Source organism: Nicrophorus vespilloides, unplaced genomic scaffold (assembly GCF_001412225.1).
Source record: "Nicrophorus vespilloides isolate i.1.1-1 unplaced genomic scaffold, Nicve_v1.0, whole genome shotgun sequence".
Lineage (NCBI taxonomy): Eukaryota > Metazoa > Arthropoda > Insecta > Coleoptera > Silphidae > Nicrophorus > Nicrophorus vespilloides.
The window spans coordinates 345,677-366,620 of record NW_017100091.1 but is presented as its reverse complement, the minus strand read 5'-3'; the positions used below and the strand labels follow the sequence as shown (position 1 = coordinate 366,620).

The window sequence follows — 20,944 nt, the reverse complement described above, 5'->3', positions numbered from 1 at the left end:
AATATGCGATGCACCGCAAAATCACTCCCACTAACATTTTTTAGTGATGTTCTGAACCTAAGAGTATTTCTTCTGTGCATCTGCCGACTTATATAATGATCTATGTGGAGTGGAGGTGGAGTTGGCCACCCAAGTCTTCTGCTATTGGTGCGTCGTTTTACTACCTGCTTTCAACTTCTTCAAATCTGAAAATAATAAAGATTTGTAATTTTTTTCATTATAAAATAGAAAATATACTATTTCTAAAATTAAACTTTATATTCACCTGGCCTGACTTTCTTCAGTTCTTCTACCCTCGATGCATTAAACATTAGTTAAAGAGAAGAGATGGTGTTCAACATACATTCTTATTAATTATGTTAAACAAAATCTCTGTCACTACAACCAACATTTCTAGTGAGGATAGGCTTAGCCTGTAATGGTCCATTTTCTAATCCATCCATATTTCCTCAAAATGGTGTGTTGTTTTGGCATCCAAGTTTATGTCTTTATGGAACCTGAAAAGACAATAATTTAATATTTTTGAAAATTCATCGCAGTTCTACATAATTTATGTACAATAGATGTGTTAATAATAGTTGATTTCTGACGTTCTTGTGTTCTTCTCTTTCTGATGTTTCATACAACGATCGGTATGACCTTATGAACTCTGCTATAAATTCTAAAATATTATTGCAGCATCCAAAAGCCCACATCAATCGACGTATTGGGGACAGTTCTGAAGATGACAGTTTTCCTATAAACAATCCATGAGTCTTCGGCATTATAAATAAATTCTTATACATTATACATAACACACGAAACTCACTACAACCGACATAAATGAATGACACCAATTAAAATATACCTAAGAACGGTAATGCAAATAACAGACAAACTTCGGAAATCCATATAACAAAACACTTAATTTATTAAGATTTCATATTTACCAAGTTAAAATCCTGAACTCTACACGACTCTATTGCAAATGGTTTGAACTTATGTAGACAAGCTGCTAGATTCTTAGATCCTGGTGTTCTTTCATCTTTCTCTCCCTCATGGTTTATACAACGATAGTTTATTCTTATATTAATGAAAGATACTTCTGAAGATGAAAGTATTCCTAGAAACAATCGTGTACTTAATAAACATATTTTTTTTATAATAATCATATACATCATTTACCGTTTCCAAACACAGATGTTAATATGCAATAAGTGTGTTTCCTTAACATTTTCTTCTTTTCAGGTTCAGCACATCTTGTAGTATCAAATATTAATTCAAATGAAATTGCGACACATCACATAAATTCTTATAAATTATGCGATGAACCGCAAAATCACTCGAAGAAACATTTTTTAGTGATGTTCTGAACCTGATAGTATTTATTCTGATCATCTGCCCACTTATATAATGATCTATGTGCCAACTCCACTCAAATCTTCTGCAATTGGTGCGTCGTTTTACTACCTGCATTCAACTTCTTCAAATCTGAAAAGAATAAAGATTTGTATTCCTTTTGATTATAAAATAGAAAATATATTATTTACAAACTTAGACTTTGTAGGAGAATATAGCCTGACTTTCTTCAGTTCTTCTATACTCGATGCATTAAAAACTAGTTAAAGTGAAGAGAAAGTGTTCAGCATACATTCTTATTAATTATGCTAAATACAATCTCTACCACTACAACCAACATTTCTAGTGAGGATAGGCGTGTTTTTTGGCATCAAAGTTTATGTCTTTATGGAACCTGAAAAACGATTACTTTAATATTTTTGAAAATGAATCAGTTCTACATAATTCATGTACAATAGATGTATTAATAATAGTTGAATTCTGACGTTTTTATTTTCTTCTCTTCCTGATGTTTCATACAACGATCGGTATGAGCTTAAGGACTACACTATAAATTCTCAAATATTATTGCATAATCCAAAAGCCCACACCAATCGACGTATTGCGGCCAGTTCTGAAGATGATATAAACAATATATGAGTTTTGGGCATTATAAATCAATTTGTATACATTATACATAACACCGGAAACCCACTACAGCCAACATAAATGAATGACACCAATTAAAATATACCTAAGAACGGTAATGAAAATAGAGACAAACTTCGGAAATCCATATAACAATNNTCTCAAGTCCTGGTGTTCTTTCATCTTTCTCTCCCCGATGCTTTATACAACGATTGACACGAACTTCCAGACCAAACTCTTATATTTTACAGTTTGTTCTGGAAGTTCGTACCAACAGACGTATTAATTTATTTTTATTAATGAATCATACTTCTGAAGATGAAAGTATTCCTGGAAACAATCGTGTACTTAATACAAATATTTTTTATAATAATCATGTACATCATTTACCGTTTCCAAAGACAATATTTAGTGAAATTATTTTCATGACATTTTCTTCCACATATATTGGAACTTCTTCTGTTCTCCTCTTCCCGATGTTCCATACAACGATCGATCGGAACTTTTGGAAGCTTATATAAATTCAAATATATTATAAAAAGCTACAAAAGTTCGCATCAACCGTCGTATTATGGAATTCTTACGATGATGAAGATAGGAGTATTCCTGCTACAAAACAGGACAATGGTGTAATGATCTATGCAACTGCTTTCCTACAATTCGTGCGTCTCTTAAACATAAACATTAATCATACAACACAAATGATGAAATATGTTGTTAACTTCTTCGTGATGTTGTAGATTTTCGAACTTTTATACATGGATTAATATGAGATTCTGGCCCTCTGTATAAATTTCTATATACTATACAAAGTACCAGAATCCCACTTCAATCGACATTTGTGTAATTGTCTCCAAACATAACGAACGTATGATATACCTAACAAAAATAATTAAAATAACACACCAACTTTGAAAATACAATTTATAATCCTGATAGATTCCACATACTTATACTTTAATGATAGTTCTAAAGCTGTAAATAATCTCCTATACTGTAATTGTTGTTACATTAACTTACAATACTCAAGAATCCTCAAGTCCTGACGTCTGTCCATTCTTCTTTCCCTGATGTTTCATACAACGATCGAAGTGAATTTTGGTCGCTGCATATAAATTCTAATATAATTATACAGAGCTCCAAAAATTCACTCCAACTGACGTATTAAGGTATTCATTCAATGATGGAAGATAGTTCTGAAGTCGAAGTTGTGGCTTGAAATAATAATATAGTTAATATTAATAGTTATTCTTATGATAATCATATAAATCTTTTACCTTTTCCAAACGTAGATGTTAATATGTAATAAGTTTATTTCCTTAATATTTTCTTCTTTTCAGGTTCAGCACATCTTGTAGTATCAAATATTAATGAAAATGAAATTGGGGCAGATCACATAAATTCTTATAAAATATGCGATGCACCGCAAAATCACTCCCACTAACATTTTTTAGTGATGTTCTGAACCTGAGAGTATTTCTTCTGTGCATCTGCCGACTTATATAATGATCTATGTGGAGTGGAGGTGGAGTTGGCCACACAAGTCTTCTGCTATTGGTGCGTCCTTTTACTACCTGCTTTCAACTTCTTCAAATCTAAAAGTAAGAAAGAATTGTATTTTTTTCATTATAAAACTTAAACTTTATATTCACCTAGCCTGACTATCTTCAGTTCTTCTATCCTCGATGCATTAAACATTAGTTAAAGAGAAGAGATGGTGTTCAACATACATTCTTATTAATTATGTTAAACAAAATCTCTGTCACTACAACCAACGTTTCTAGTGAGGATAGGCTTAGCCTGTGATGTTCCATTTTATAATCCATCCATCTTTCCTCAAAATGGTGTGTTGTTTTGGCATCCAAGTTTATGTCTTTATGGAACCTGAAAAGACAATATTTTAATATTTTTGAAAATTCATCACAGTTCTACATAATTCAAGTACAATAGATGTGTTAATAATTGTTGAATTCTGACGTTGTTCTGTTCTTCTCTTCCTGATGTTTCATACAACGATCGGTATGAGCTTATGAACTCTGCTATAAATTCTAAAATATTATTGCAGCATCCAAAAGCCCACATCAATCGACGTATTGAGGACAGTTCTGAAGATGACAGTTTTCCTAGAAACAATCTATGAGTCTTGGGAATTATAAATAAATTCTTATACATTATACATACACTACAACCGACATAAATGAATGACACCAATTAAAATATACCTAAGAACGGTAATGAAAATAATAGACAAACATCGGAAATCCATATAACAAAACACTTAATTTTTTAAGATTTCATATTTACCAAGTTAAAATCCTGAACTCTACACGACTCTATTGCAAATGGTTTGAACTTATGTAGACATGCTGCTAGATTCTCAGATCCTGGTGTTCTTTCATCTTTCTCTCCCCCATGGTTTATACAACGATTGACATGTACCAACGTACCAATAGACGTATTAGTTTATTCTTATATTAATGGAAGATACTTCTGAAGATGAAAGTATTCCTAGAAACAATCGTGTACTTAATAAACATATTTTTTTATAATAATCATATACATCATTTACCGTTTCCAAACATAGATGTTAATATGCAATAAGTGTATTTCCTTAACATTTTCTTCTTTTCAGGTTCAGCACATCTTGTAGTATCAAATATTAATGAAAATGAAATTGGGGCAGATCACATAAATTCTTATAAAATATGCGATGCACCGCAAAATCACTACCACTAACATTTTTTGGTGATGTTCTGAACCTGAGATTATTTCTTCTGCGCATCTGCTCACTTATATAATGATCTATATGCCAACTCCACCCAAATCTTCTGCAATTGGTGCGTCGGTTTACTACCTGCTTTCAACTTCTTCAAATCTGAAAATAATAAAGATTTGTAATTTTTTTTGCATTATAAAATAGAAAATATACCATTTCTAAACTTAAACTTTATATTCATCTAGCTTGACTATCTTCAGTTCTTCTATCCTCGATGCATTAAACATTAGTTAAAGTGAAGAGATGGTGGTCAACATAAATTCTTATTAATTATGTTGAACAAAATCTCTATCACTACAACCAACATTTCTAGTGAGGATAGGAGTAGCCTGTAATGATCCATTTTCTATTCCATCCATCTTTCCTCAAAATGGTGCGTTGTTTTTTCATACAAGTTTATGTATGAACCTGAAAAACGAATACTTTAATATTTTTGAAAATGCATCAGTTCTACTCTTCTCGATGTTTTATACAACGTTTGAACTTTTTGGAACATGTTAATATTTGCATTACGTCTTGGCATTCTTCCGTTCTTCTCTTTCCGATGTTTCATACAACGATTGAAGTGAACTTTTGGAAGCAAGCTATAAATTCTAATACCTTATAGTCTGCTCCAAATGCTCACACCAACAGATGTATTAGGGCATTCTTACAGAAATGAAAGATACTTCCGTAGATGAGAGTATTTCTAGAAACAATCATATACTTAATACTAATACTTTTTTCTTATAACAATCATATATATCGTTTTCCGTTTCTATGTTAATATTTAATGTTTATTTCTGTGTCATCTTTGAATTCTCGCGTCCTGAGGTTCTCCACTTCCCGATGTTTTATACAACGATTAAAGTGGACTTTTGGAAGCAACTATAAATTCTAATATATTATCAGCTGTTTCAAATGTCCACTCCAACAGACGTATTATTCGCGTTTAAAGTTGAAAAAATGAAACATTAACGCAAGTCCTAGCGTTCTTCTTTTCTTCTCTTCCCAATGTTTGATACAACGATTGATGAGAACTTGTGAACAAGGCAACCGACGGCATCCATTATTTGATGATAGTTCTGCGCATCCGCTGACTTCTATAATTATTCCGAGTAGGTGGAGTCTCTCAGCTGTTTTGCAATTGGTTCTCACTTTTATTGCCTTCTATACTTGAATTATTCAATCCCAACGAAATATTTCATAATTATCAGATGATTAACAAACAAATACGCATTTGCTATTTCTTAATTATTATAAGTCCTTAAATATATTACTTGAATAAACTTCTCACAGATGGAAAATATTTGGCTTATATAAATTATCGCATTGTCTTACTTAATCTCAATTAGCATATTGTGTTTATAAATTCTAATTGGAGTAGGAGGAACCTTATCTCACGCGCTTCGATGACGACATTAATCCGCGTCTTGAGTTCAAAACAAAGCTATTAAGAACACTTGCATAAACAACAAAAATATGCTTACTATACGAAGGATATGAATCATCTAAAATAAACAGTTTTGATAAAGAATTACTTTAAAGGTAATAAATGTATATATAATGAATTTTACTTTCTTAAAAAAATACCTAGTACAAGTTAAAGGTCGCAATAAAAAAAGTATATAAAATATCGTTTATATATTAATCGTAGTACTAACCCTATGTATATGTTGGATGTTAAACTTAATTTTAATAACTGTTTGCAATTTTCATTAGAAACAAATGTGATTTGATTTGTGAAATGATATATTTAATTGTGAATGTAATCTCTTTACCTCGAATTCAATAAAAGCGACTGAAATGTTTCAAGTAGTTGAGACACATGCAAACACCAAGAACTCTTTTCACATACTAAAGCGCTACTGCAAAGGCGTTGCTTTAGCATGACTTAACACGTCGCCATTTTGTTTTACAAGCGCAGTAATATATGCACTTTGGATTATACCATTAAATCCTATACGACCGTATTATAACTGTTGCTTTAAATTACATTAATTTCACGTATTTATCAAAAAAGATGATACAGGAGCTGTTTTATATTCTTCTAAACTCCATCTTTAATTTTCTGTTTCTAATAACTTGAGCTGTACTCACCGGTGTTCCATGATGAGTTGAATTGTCTGCTGTTTGTAGATCCTTCTGATATGAACACCTTCTTCCTGATGAATTTTCCAAGGGTGAATTACGTGTGTTTGGATGATGTTACCGCAAATCACTATCAAATCATTTTTACCGAACGTCCGCGTTACTGCACTAAAACAGTTGTCCTTTACATTTCCCGATCTTTCCATATGAGTTCGTCTCACTCCGCACTCTTCTAGATCACTTCAGAATCAAATGTCTCCTTTCCGCGCGTCCCGAGGATTTCAACAATAGTCCCGTCTTGTGTCACGTACACCTTAAAGCAGTAGTTGGCAACAGTTGTTTATATATTCTGATTGGAGTAGAAGGAAACTTATCTTAAGCAAAATAATAAAAAAAAATCTCGAGTTCGCAACAAATATAAGTTTACAATAAACAGGATATGAATCATCTAACATAAACATTATTGATAAATTCTTACTTCGAAGTTAATAAATGTATAACGTGACAGAATATTTCCCTTTATAGCAAATAATGAATTTCGTGACCAAAACGAACATCTTGAGATTGATACAAGAAACCAGAAGAAACCGCAATGCCAAAAACATATAACATATCATTTATATAATAAATGTGGTACATAGCCTTTTGTAGATTTTTATAATATTAACTAAATGTTCATAATAAAATATTTATTGTAATAATTGTAAATATTTAGACATAATAATTAAGTGATTTGTGAGGTGCTGCAAATGGCTATTGACCATAGATATATTTCATAAATTCAAACTTCTTACCTTGAAGACAGCAATGGCGGCTGGAGCTGCTAATAGCTGAGACACATTCACACACCAAGAACTATTTTCAGATACTGAAACGCAAGTCCTGCTTCAACGTCCTGCTACTGCAGAGGCGTTGCTAAATGCATGATGTAATAGGTTGCCAATTTTCTCTATAAACGAAATACAGATTCATTCATTTATTATACATCAATAATATGCAATAATTACATACATTTTTGGATCACGACATTAAAATTTGAAAGTTCTGAATTATTTTTGAAACAATATATGTTTATAATTACAAGTCAACGTCGCATTTTAACCTTCATTTTGATTTTCGTCTACTCCAATAAGAATATTTTATCATTTAAAAATACGTTCACTAGGGATTTCATTAAATTCAAACTTGACCATAATTACATAAAGTTGTATAAATAGAGGCTTTATAGATAAGTATAAGTGTATGTAGTGCAAGAAAATTTTGCGCCTGTAGCTAAATACAGTGAAACCTCGCATAACGAGCAAAATGATTTTTAAGAAAACTGACTCGCTTAACAAGCGACGTTTCGCATAACGAGTGACGATGAGAAGAAAAGTCGCACCTGCTACATCATTTTTAAAAAGTTGTCTACACATATTATGTATATTTTTGTATTTCACTACACGAGTAAAAATCTGAAAATTTTGGAACGGATTAAACACGTTAAGCGAGGTGCCATAATTTGCACACCTTGATGATGCAAGTAAGCAATACAATCTATAGGCTTAATACGTCTCATAAAAAAAACTGCCAAAACAATAATTTTCAGTTGTACACAGAAAAAGATACAATGAAATTATCTTTAGTAAATGATGACTGTAGAAAACGGACATTGCGGAAACGTGGATGAGGATCAGCAAATTCATCTCGATTTATTTGGAGTTTTGCAGCAGATTGAAGCACATCACCATGTCTATTATAATCGTCGATAAGCATTTAATTATGATTTTGCAATATTTCTTTATTAATATACACATTTCAATCACGAAAACACTGATTACACAAAAGATTTCCGTTGAAAAGTAAAACCGCTAACGTTGTATGCCGTTCTTTACCTTCCTTTGTTATTCAACCAATAAGAATGAAGTCGACATACGCCATCTATTGTTAAATAACAAATCAACATTAATTTCATTACATTCAAACGTAGTTATATAATACTTGTTGATTTTGTCGATAAACACTATTTTATATTATACTTAATATTTTTTCTTTAATAATTTGGATTTACTTTTCTTATTATATATATTTTACCCAAATAAATAATACTATACGCCGCCACTGTACGAGGTGCATGTACTACTAAATTCATAAATAATAAAATATAATTTCACATTAAACAAAATTATTTTATAGGTAAACAATAAGTTTTTTTTATTAATTAAGACACAATTATAGTCCCTAGGGCCTCCAAATCAGGTTTCGTCTAGGTCCTCACAAAGTCAAGATGCGCTACTGTACATAATAGAAAGTGAATCTGAATGATAGTTTGGATGTATATATTATCATGATGTTTGCTTCAATTTAAAATAACATTCAATAAAGCTTTCACATTATTTTTTTTAAACAAATATAATATATTTTTTAATTAGATATTTAACAACAAATAGGTATTAAGAAAGTTAAAGTTTGTACATAATGTATATAGGTTGTATGCATCCATTTTGAAAGGCGAGGCTAAGCTGTTGTGTTTACTTCCTTTATATATATTTTAGCTCTTAATGCAGAAGGCGAGAAGTATCAGAATTGCAGCTCTCGGAGACCAACAAACTACCAATCCTGAGTAACATGACATACATATAAATACTTATATTATTATCTTATCATAAACCTTGAGTTTATTGGTATATGTTTTTTATTTTCATTTCTATGTACAAATAAATATGCATACCTATGTACACATTTGAATACTTGTATATAAGAAAGCAGAACCTTTTTTTTATCTTCTGTAACTGGTTGTAAATGCTTAAGGTCTAAGCTTATATAATTGGTCGTTGCGGGACAAAAGGGAAAGTTGTTCATTGGTTACCATTGAGCAGGTATAAAGTTGACAAAGACCTGTAAATAAATCAATCAAAAAAGGGATTTATATGTAATTGAACTTGTTTAACTAAAAGTACTTAAAGAAAATTATATTACAATATCAATAAAATATTTATTAATAAAATTAATTAATTAAGGTTAGACATACCTATAGTCAATAGCCTTTTGCAACACTTAACTTTTTGATTTTTTTTGTTATTATTATATCAAAAGATTTTATTTGTCCTTAATAATAATAATGTTTATTGCATCAGTCGTACAAAAAAACATATACAGAAATAAAATAAATATATATAATTTCAAAAAAGTCAACTGATACAAAAGGCTATTGATCATATTTGTCTTTATTGTTTATTTTTTCCACTTTATTCCAATTTATTAATTGATTGCATTAATTATATAATATTACAATTGCATAAAAAATCAATATCTCCTACTGTGTAACAGATGGAGCCACATATACAATTTCAAACTATGCTGTTTATATCTATGATTTAAAATTTATTGAAACAGAAAATTACAAAATAAAAAACTCAATACAATAATATAAATAATATAATCATAAATCAAAAAAAGAAGTCAACTGCTTCAAAGGGCTATTTTTATTTTTTAAATAAAGAGATTTATATCAATTTATTTATCGATTTATATCTCTTCCAGCCCTATTTCTACCCTTTCGGGTTTAACAGCCACCACAAATTTTTGTTGGCTTTTTGGGAATCGAATTCGTACCAGATTTGGCCGAAAGGGCTGTTCTGCCCTTTCTGCCCTTTAAAATAATATTTTGATTGTTTCTTGTCCTGATGAATATATTTATATTACTAAAATTAAATATAAAATTGGTTTTTATCCTCTTTTCGATATCATTACAATTCATCCAATTTGTACTTTTTAAAGATTATATTACACATAAAAGTTTAATTAAAAAGTTCACTTCAAAATTCACCAGAGGGTAACTTTTATTGTAATTGCCAATAATTTAAGTTAATTGTAATTAATTATCTTCTGGCTTTTAATAATACTAATGCTTTAATGATTTGCCAGCAGATGGCATTGTAACACTTTTGGGCAGGGTTTTGAGATTGCCTTAAAAGGATAATTATACATTCAAATAAGATAGTCGACTTATAAATAGAGAATATTAATATGGCACGTGCGGACAATACGTTTGCTTAGAATTTGAATGTGATATTTGAATGTAATTGAGGAAGTGTTATTCGCGCAGCAGTTGTAGATGGTTGTAGAGGTCACCTCATATTGGGCTATCATAAAAAGTTGTTTGCTGATTGCCTGTTGTCTTAGGAAATCTCTTCTTGCTAGAAGCTTATGCTTAGGCCGTTTTGGGAAATTTTGTTAAGAGTTTTGCGAATTTTTGAATTGGGTTGGCAGTCGTGTGCGGGTTTGCAGTTTCCAAGATGGTTGCAACGAAAACAAAGTGATTGTTGATCTGACGTTTGAGTGAATCCAGTTGGTTTTTAAGTGGTAAATGAGTGAGTGTTTGATTCCAATCGGGATGATGGGCTTTGATCTTGTGTCCAACTAGAAGAGAGTAGTGCGTGGTACTGTACTATTGCTGAAATTCGCTGAAAAACAGCACAGAACACAGAAGGCGCCATGTTTTTTTGCCAAGCCCATCTCTTTTTCAGTGTATTTACATTTCTGTTCTTAACGCCGGGATTTATTGGAGCGAATTTCTTGGGTGAGTCTTGAGATCAACCCTTCCCAAGATTGGACCCTTTTTCCATGGTCCCGTGTTTTCCATTTCCCGGCAATACCGGCAACCAAGCACCGAACCGGCACTAACATTTATCTTTACATTTACCAGATGAGAATGAGGAGTATCTTAATACGACGATTGAAATCAACCCTTCCTATCCCCCTGATAGCCTGCCCTATGGCGAGAATGTCAGCCTTATATGCAAGACCAAGCTAATCGACAGCATGATTTGGTGGACTTTCAATAATGAAAATGTTACAGACGACACAAGGTACACATACACACATCTGTCACCTCAGTTTAAACATGCATTTGCTTTACAGGTATCGCATGGAAAAGGAATCTGAGAATCTGGACCAATCCCAGAAGAAGTTTGAGGTTTCTATCATGCATTTGATTAATGTAGATCAGCTGCATGCTGGAGAATATATTTGCCATGCCATTATCGAGAGAATCCTAGAGATGGACATATCTAGAGTGCAGTTAAATGTTTCTCTGCCTGTGACAGTATTAAATTATTCTAAAACAGTGCGCACAAAGTTACATCACAAAGCTCAAATTGAATGCACCATTGAGGGATATCCAATAACTGAAATTGGTTGGATGAAAGATAATGAAATTGTATCTGGGGACAAGATTAAAAATGAAACGAAAATTATTAATGAGACTGTCCAACATACTGTGTTGACTATCAATGAGGTGAGTAAGAAAGACAATGGCACTTATAGTTGCTATGCAAAAACCCCAATGAGTAGTAATAACCAGAGCTTGGACATCCTCGTTCTTAATAAACCCACTGTTAAATTAGATATGGTCAAAGCTATTGGTAAGTCTAAGATCTTTCTGAATTGGACAGTGAATGATGGAAATGAACCGAACAGTCTGAAATACATGATACAATATATGACACCTGGTGAATCCAATTGGATTTTTACTAAAGACTATGTAGGTGGGGGAAATAGATCTTACGTTTTAAACGACTTTAACAATGCTACTGAGTATACTATTAGAATTTGTGCTGAGAATTCTGAAGGCAAGAGTCAATATGACAAAAGTCAGCCTGTTAAAACTCTTCAAGAGGATCCTGTTTTTATTACTGAAGTAAAGGTAACTGGGCTCACTGTTAGTTCCATTACTATATCTTGGAAAGAGCCTCCAGATCATCTAATGGATTATGTGCAATTCTATAAGCTGAAATCACAATCTGGAAGTGCTGTGCCATTTGAGGCAATTTCAATTGCTTCAGAGGGAAATTTGTATATGTTTTCCAACTTAAATGCAGCAACAACATACTATTTTCAAGTGGCTGCTTGTAATGAATACAGTAATGAATGTGGCGAATGGTCTGAAAAAGTTAATGGAACAACAATGGATGGCATTTCTGGACCACCATCCAATATTGTTATTACCTGCAGGTAAATACTTGTTTCATCTGCTTATCTTTCGTTTATATTAGAATCATTTATTTTTAGATTCGATAATATTAGTCAGACTAGCTTTGTTCACGTTTCATGGAAACATCCTACAAATCCCCACGGAACAATAATGTCTTATAATGTGAATCTAGAAGGCAACGCCTCGTTTATCAATGACCAAGGAATCATGGAGCATACAACATGGGGTCCGAAAGTGACCAGTGTTCCAGAAAATATTGCCAAATTTTACAACGTCTCTGCCAACACCAATTACACTGTTCGTGTGTCCGGCGTAACGAAAACCAAAAAGAACGGAGATTTTATTGAAGCACATTGTGTGATGCCGCCGACTGTACCTGATAAACAAAGACTGTCTAGAATTACGTGGAAGAAAATGGAAGAGCAAGGTAAATGGATGTTCAAAGTGTTGATGCCAAGAATATCCGAACGTAATGGTCCCATCTGTTGCTATCGAATTTATTTGGTACGTATGGAAGCCCAACAGAAGTTGACCGAACTTCCTAGCCCGGAGGAATTGGATGTGGTTTCTTATCAAGAAGCGCATCGCACTCCTAAAGGAGGCGCCTATGTTGCTGAAATGTTTACAAGGTAATATTATTTCATTACTTGAATATCCATCGAATTAATTTTTGATTTCGTTTATTTTTTCAGTTCCACATTCCATAATGAAATTTTCTTAGGTGATGAACAGGTTTACAACGTAAGTAACATGCCTTGCTCGGGATGCATTGGCCTCAGGCCATACTCGAATCCCAAAGAACACAAAGAAGCCTCTCATACGAACGCATCCGCTATTGAAACTAATCGAGTAAGAAGAACGATCTTAGCTGATCCTTTACCACCATACGACGGTAATTTAGATAGCAACAGCAATTATACAAGTTTCATAGAAGTTGTTGGTAAGTTATTTTTTTAATATTTCTTTTTTTTTTATAAATTTTAATAAATTTTACCAACATGCATTCAATAGCAAAAAGATTGGAAAATAGGTTCCGTTTTGAATGGAATAATGTGTAAAAGTTTGATTCTTGCTTATTGAATGCTGCATGCATGAAATTTATTAGAATCGGTTTTTGGGATTATTTATAAAACATGAAACGCTTTTCATTCTTGAAACAGTACATGGGAAAGGGCCAATGGAAACTATGGCAGCTTATAGCAATTATTTGGTAATGATGAATCCTGGGCCTGAAGTGGTTGTCGCACCTGAAACGAGTCCGTTCAATTCTGTCGTGCAAATTGCGTGTGGTTTTGTCGCCGCTGTCCTTGTCTTGTTGGTCGTGCTTTGCCTCTTGCAAAAATATACTAAGCAAGCTCATGCTCAAGCTGTTGAAATGATAACGTTTAGAAGTTCATTGCGGTAATGAAAATATTCTGAATGTATGTACGGCCTTCTACAATCGTTCGTGTTCTAGGAACCTTAGAGGACGGCAGCGTTTGGTTTCTCTAAAGCCTCCAGATATGTGTCCGATTGTTAAAGCAGAATTGGCTGCCTCTTACATCGAAAGACATCGTGATTCTGACTACGGTTTCCAGCAGGAGTTCGAATTGCTTCCAGATCGTTTCAACGACCGTTCGACGAGGGCTTCCGATGCTCGGGAGAATATTTACAAGAATAGATATCCGGATATTAAGTCCTATGATCAAACCAGAGTTAAAATTTCGCAGGTGGATAGCATCGCCGGATCAGACTACATAAACGCTAACTTCGTGCTAGGTTACAAAGAAAGGAAAAAGTTTATCTGTGCTCAAGGTCCAATGGATACTACTGTCAACGAATTTTGGCGAATGATATGGGAACAACACTTGGAGCTGATTCTCATGTTGACAAATCTTGAAGAGTATAGCAAAACAAAGTGCGCCAAATATTGGCCCGACACTAGTGAAATCGACAAAGTCTTTGGTGATATTAGTGTGACCCATTGCCAGGAAACTAGATATTCAGACTATATTGTAAGGGAGTTGCGTATTTCCCGCAGCGGTAGCAGAGATAAGGAAGATCGGGTTATTACCCAGTACCATTACTTGGTGTGGAAAGATTTCATGGCACCAGAACATCCGCACGGTATTATCAAGTTTATAAAAAGGATGAACGAAGCCTACTCTCCAGAGCGTGGATGTATCTTAGTACATTGCAGCGCCGGCGTTGGTCGAACTGGTACTTTAGTTGCTTTAGACTGTCTTTTGCAACAACTCAAGGATGAAGGACAGGCAGCTATATTCAATACTATTTGTGATTTGAGGCACCAAAGAAATTTCTTAGTACAGTCATTAGTAAGTAAATCATTTTATAAATTAATGATATTTATTAACACTTTCTCTCTATTTAGAAACAATATATTTTTATTTATCGCGCTTTGATGGAGGTGGCACAGTATGGTGATACTGAAATTTTGGCTACTGATTTGAAGACAACTATTGATAAGTTGAGACAATGTGATAAGGATAAGATGAAAACAAGGATGGAGGAGGAATTCGAGAATATCAGGAATGCTTACGAAGATAGGAAATCCTGTTCTGTAGCTGGTGGCGAAGAGAACCAAGAGAAGAATCGCAGCGATACTGTGATCCCGTATGATAGAAATCGCGTTATCCTAACGCCTCTTTCCGGAAAAGAACATTCCACTTATATCAATGCTTCATTTATCGAAGGCTACGATAACACGGAATCGTTTATAATTGCACAAGATCCTATGGATATCACAGTACCAGACTTCTGGAGAATGATATCAGAACAAGGGATCAGTGTGATTGTGATGTTATCGGAACTCGGGGAGGGCAGGTGTCCTAGATACTGGCCAGAAGATGAGACCAACTATGACCACATCTCGGTCAGATATGTCCAGGCGGAGAGTTGTCCGTACTACACGCGCAGGGAAATGTACGTGAAGAGCAGAGATGGCGATGACTTCCGGGTGACCCACTTACAATACCACGGCTGGCCGACTGTCGACGGGGAAGTACCTGAAGTCACACGAGGATTGATCGAACTAGTCGACCATGCCCAAGGTGCACTTATTCAACATGGATCTCCAACATCGATGGTGGTGCACTGCAATATGGGATCGGATCGTAGTTCGATGTTCGTTGGTCTGAGCATCCTTGTACAGCAGTTGCGTGTCGAAAAACGTGTCGACATCTTCACGACTACCAGAAAATTGAGGTCTCAGAGACAGGCAATGATCAGTACCTATGTAAGTATTCCTAACAAATATAATATTAAAAGCGTTAGTAATATCTGATTTCTTTTGTTAAAGGCACAATATGAGTTCTTACATCGAGCTATCGTTAACTACGCCGAACTACATAATTTGTGCGAGACATAATATTGGTGTGCCATCGGTGATTTTAATACATTCCAAGTGAACCCAAAGGTCGACTCGGACACCGAACCCCTACTGCGATATTAATTAACTTTAACCCTCACCCCAAACTAAAAATTCAACAACAAATCTTATTTAATTCGTACCATTCAATATTTTTCTTGTGATTCCGGGGGTGCGGTACTCGTGTTGAAAGCGAGCGTTTCTTTGCTAGTTTTAAGTAACTTTTAAGGCCATTGCCAAAATCAGTTTTCATATGCGACGTCTAACAAAATAATTAGGAAAAGGACGTTACTCCTAGAGTGCAGTTTTATTTTATTTTGAACTATTTTTATTCGAATCAAATTTTAACTATACGAGGGAAGCAGCTTTTTTCCTACTACTTCTTACTAACCAAATAATATGAAAGAAACCCTTTTATAATGTATATTATTTTATTTCATTCTTCTGTTAAGTCGAATTTTATTTTATATTTTAAATATTAAAAAGACCAAAGGTGATTTTTGTTTTTTTCAAAGAAAGGTAAATTTTTTATTATTTTTTTTAAATATATATATATATATGTTTATATATATATGCCATATTTTTGCTGTGCTCAAAACTATTTTGGATGTTCTTTCTTTTATATACGTGTATACAGAAGACCACTGATATATTTTGTACTGGATATCTATTGTCGTAGGTTCATTTTCAATTTGAGTTGACAGCAATAAGGAGCAAATCTTGAGACTGCTTTTATTATTTTATCTGTCTATATATATACATATATTATTAATTCAGGTGCCATCGATTTTGATATGATCATTTCTGAATGTAGTCTCCAAATAGCTGTGTGTTCTTTAGTGTTTTGTTGAAGAATATGAAGAAAAGTTATTCCTTTCATTTATTATATATGTATATCTCTATACATATATTATAAAAAGAAAAAAATAGTGATATTACTTATTACATGATGATTTTTGCGCCACAAGAGTTTTGTACGGACGTAGATAACATTAATAGATACATTTACATCTGCTTATAATGTAGCTTTCTTATTGTATAAAAAAAAAACATTGTATGTCAAATTTGTATGTTTTTTAACTAAAGTGAAAACGAAAAAAATATATATTCAAATTAAGATTTCATGAGATTACTGTGTGTATATAAGGATACGAATTCTTAAATTGTATTTATAAGGATCTAGAATGTTAAGATTATGTAACGAATAATTCTTCGATTGCGTATACTGGAATTTTGTTTCCATATCTCGTAATTATAAATCTCGTGAAGTGGACAAACCAATTTATTTATTAACATGTACAAGTTGTTTTCATTTTTTTTAATTTTATATCTGCTTTTTCTAAAATAAATAAATCAAATCAAATTCATTCACTCAGATGACTTATTTTTTACCATCAGTTTTCTTGTTTATTTTTAATAAATACATTATAATGCCAACTTGGTTCGGTCGCGTTTGATACATGGAACGGACGAATCTGCTGTATCAAACGCGAGTTTCCAATATTGGCTAATAAATAATTAAATAAATAATTTAAATTAGTGGATAGTTTTGGTTACAGCAATTTCGGCTTTCTTTTAAGCTTCGCGGCTGGCTGTCCTCGCCTCTTGCATTGGATTGCAGCACATTTGAACTTCTTGTCCGTATACTTTCCCATCTTGTCGATCTGTTTTACCACGGAATTCGGAGCTATTCTACGTAACAACCTAGAAAGCAATATATTAATAATTGATAACGCAGATTTTTCCATTCATAAAATCCATACTTCACGAATCGATTATCGTGCAAGTTGAAAGCTTTCGCAGTCTTTCCGGCCTCACAAGCCAATCTTTCTGCGCAATCACGTCCTTCTATGGCTTGCAATACGACCCTGGTTATACTGGTAACCTCTGAATTATCGTTCTTGAAACCCTTTGGCTTCAATTTGTCGATCTTAGGTAGGATGAGAATAGACAAAATGAACATGATTGTCATCCCGATGAATCCAGAGATAGCCATAAACAGTGGTTCCAAACCTTTCTTCTTGTCGGTATCGACCATATTCTTCATCGGTTCTATATGGACGTTGTGCTAAAAAAATGATATTCCTAGAATAAATAATGCATGGCCGCAACTTATTTACTTGATGGTGGTGGGAATGAACGTAGGGTTTCACTTCTTCCTCATGAGGTTTTTGGGGGTAATCCTCCACTTTGATCCTCTTTGAAATAAAACATGGTAATTAACTTCATAACTTAGGAACTACTGAACCTTTACACCTTCTTATATGCATTTTATAATTGAAAAGCATAGCAAGAGCGGACAAAACCCTATAGTTTGTGAAAATAAGGTAGTTCAAGTGCGCTAAGCCAAAGTTACATATAAAGGTAAAATGCTAAGCATTTCACCTTTATAGATATGTGAAAATCATCCATGTGCTTATTTTACAAATCGAGTAATTCAAGTGTACTGTGCAGAGGATAGGAATAGAAATTAGGAACATTGCATTATGCGAATTTAGTATACCTCATGTTGGAAAGACGATGAAGACATTTCATCCATGAAACTTTTTAGTGGATAGTAGTAATAGTAATAGCCATCTTTTTCGCCTACTGTATCCTTTTGATATTCGCTGGAATGTTCGTCTATCGCATGTACTACAGCCTTTATTTTCTTAGTACTACCATCTCCAGGATCCAACTTTATTGTATCTCCTTTCATAACAGCTGACTCATATAAAGCTGCTAACTCTGCTTTGGTCAACTGCAACGTCGGTATTTGCGCTTCTTGATTTGTATAAGCTCTTTTTATTGGACTAGGTGTCATCACCTAAAAAAAATATATAAATATACTATCTATAGTACTTTAAGTACAAGAATTACATCGGAATATTAATATATTCAGACATTCATAAGAAATGATAGTTTTTTGGAAACCGCCTTTTATTTGACCCATATCTTAAACTACAGTATGTTAAAATGTTTAATTATAAACTATAGTATAGTAATTTGACTTGCATATTATATGACTAGTATTAATGTAACACTTCAACTTTAGAATTTAGATTTAGATCAACTTTAGATTGTTATGCCAAACACCGCTAAGGTCAAGTTTCTGATAATCTAAATAGTGGAATTCTTTAAAATCCGTTTGATGCTACAAACATATTTATTTCCGGTCTATTAAATTTATATGTTTTAGGATGAATGTGTTTGACGCGTCTCAAAATCGTATCGCGTTAAACAAATAATAATTATGATGAGGATGATGTACTTACTTTCAGCGGAGGAATCTTCCTTACATTCGTATTCACATCCATGTTCAGCGTCAGATCCTTGATGGTATCCTGAAGGTAATTGGAGTCATTTTCGGTGGATGCGAATTGTACCACGCCGGCAATCACCAGCGGAATTAAAATGAGCGGAGAATACATTCTGAAAGAGTAGTTTGCGAGTGTGACTTTTCTTAGTATATATTTTTTTCACGTCGCAACTTGGAAATATCCGAGTGGTTTTGCATTGAAAGTCGAAATGGAACTGGCTTTTCTGGCTAAGCTACATTTCATATTTTAACAATTCTACCGTTAGCAGAGACAAAATCATATGAATCTACCAGTTTAGTTAAGCGTAAACCAGCAATTTGCTCGTAATACCGCCGCATAAACGTTTTATGTCGCATACGCATGGGGAGTCCGTTCGGTTAAACCGAATAAGTCGTTTAATTGCGAGCGAATTTGGAACGAGGTTTGTTTAGAAACGGACTAATTAATTTCAGCGGATTTCTTGTTCTCTGGTCATCATCTTTTTTTTTTCCTTCGCATTTCGGCGCCTAATAGTCGTGGTTACTTTCTTTCGTGAGCCGGCTCTTAGCGGAATATGTAACATGTTATGTTGTACGAGACTAGCCCATCACGGTGTTATTCTGCAGGCGGGTCAACCTGCTCCACTGACCAACATTTAAATATAGCAATCGCTTGCACGCTACTCATATATTTGGCTATTTTGTCATAGCCTATTGACAACCTATCATTCCTAAACCAATACCTCGAATATAGGCCAAATCCTATAGACATTTATAAGCTTCATTTGAAAATAAATAAAAATTAGTGAAACAGCAAATGTTATTAAAGACCAATAAAACCTCTTGTCTTTCTTCATTCATTGCATTTTTGATTATTTCATAACAATTATTCTCTATACTTTTACGACATTGTAATTATGAATGTTACCATGAATATTTATTTCACGCAGAACTATTAACATTAATTTTGATCATTCATATAATAAATATATTAAATAAGTAAATACATTTTAATGAAGTATTATATATTATATATGAAAATTCAAATAAAATTAATTAATTAATTTTTTAAACTTATCTTAATTTAATTAAAATTAAGTTTAAATTTAATAATTATAATAAATAGTTTCGCAAATGATTAAATAATTGAATATCGCTTACCGTTGGCGGGAAAAACCGAAGAGATCTTTTAATTACATTACATTTTACTCGACGTTTGCTGCTGGACTGATCTCGGAACCAGTTGTAGCCTCTTCTTCTGTTCTTAATAAAATAACTGTCTGATGTACGTTGGCCAACTTACAACTTGGGATGATCAAATTTGCAAATAAAAATAATAACGTTCGTGAAGTGAAACGGTTTGCAAGAAGAAGAAAAAAAAAACTCAAAGATTACGATATTATTAAGGACAATCGTCATCTTCTCTGGTTTTTTCCTGTTACTTTTACACATGCAAATTTACTTACTAAACTAATTATAATTAATGGATTTGAACAGGTTTACTTCAATGCAACT

The 20,944-nt window shown here is 33.2% G+C and overlaps 1 protein-coding gene across 2 annotated transcripts; it reads left to right on the top strand.

Annotated features, from left to right (window-relative positions):
- Positions 1-11,001: 11,001 nt before the first annotated feature.
- On the top strand, positions 11,002-16,585 carry LOC108567602 (tyrosine-protein phosphatase 69D). Of its 2 annotated transcripts, none has more exons than XM_017928179.1 (9): positions 11,002-11,372; positions 11,499-11,661; positions 11,714-12,805; positions 12,863-13,414; positions 13,478-13,725; positions 13,946-14,186; positions 14,251-15,100; positions 15,157-16,020; positions 16,084-16,585. In XM_017928179.1, exons 1-9 carry the CDS (start codon positions 11,288-11,290, stop codon positions 16,150-16,152), a joined length of 4,164 nt encoding a protein of 1,387 aa, XP_017783668.1. In that variant the 5' UTR covers positions 11,002-11,287; the 3' UTR covers positions 16,153-16,585. The 2 variants fall into 2 exon arrangements, with proteins under 2 accessions (XP_017783668.1, XP_017783667.1); XM_017928178.1 differs by having other exon boundaries at positions 11,003-11,372; positions 14,242-15,100.
- The last annotated feature ends 4,359 nt before the right edge of the window (positions 16,586-20,944 follow it).

Excerpts from the sequence above, each read along its gene's own strand:
- LOC108567602 (XM_017928178.1), top strand. The coding sequence starts at position 11,288 with ATGTTTTTTTGCCAAGCCCATCTCTTTTTCAGTGTATTTACATTTCTG. Across the intron at positions 11,373-11,498 it reads TATTGGAGCGAATTTCTTGG|ATGAGAATGAGGAGTATCTT; the intron begins GTGAGTCTTGAG and ends TACATTTACCAG. Across the intron at positions 11,662-11,713 it reads AATGTTACAGACGACACAAG|GTATCGCATGGAAAAGGAAT; the intron begins GTACACATACAC and ends TTTGCTTTACAG.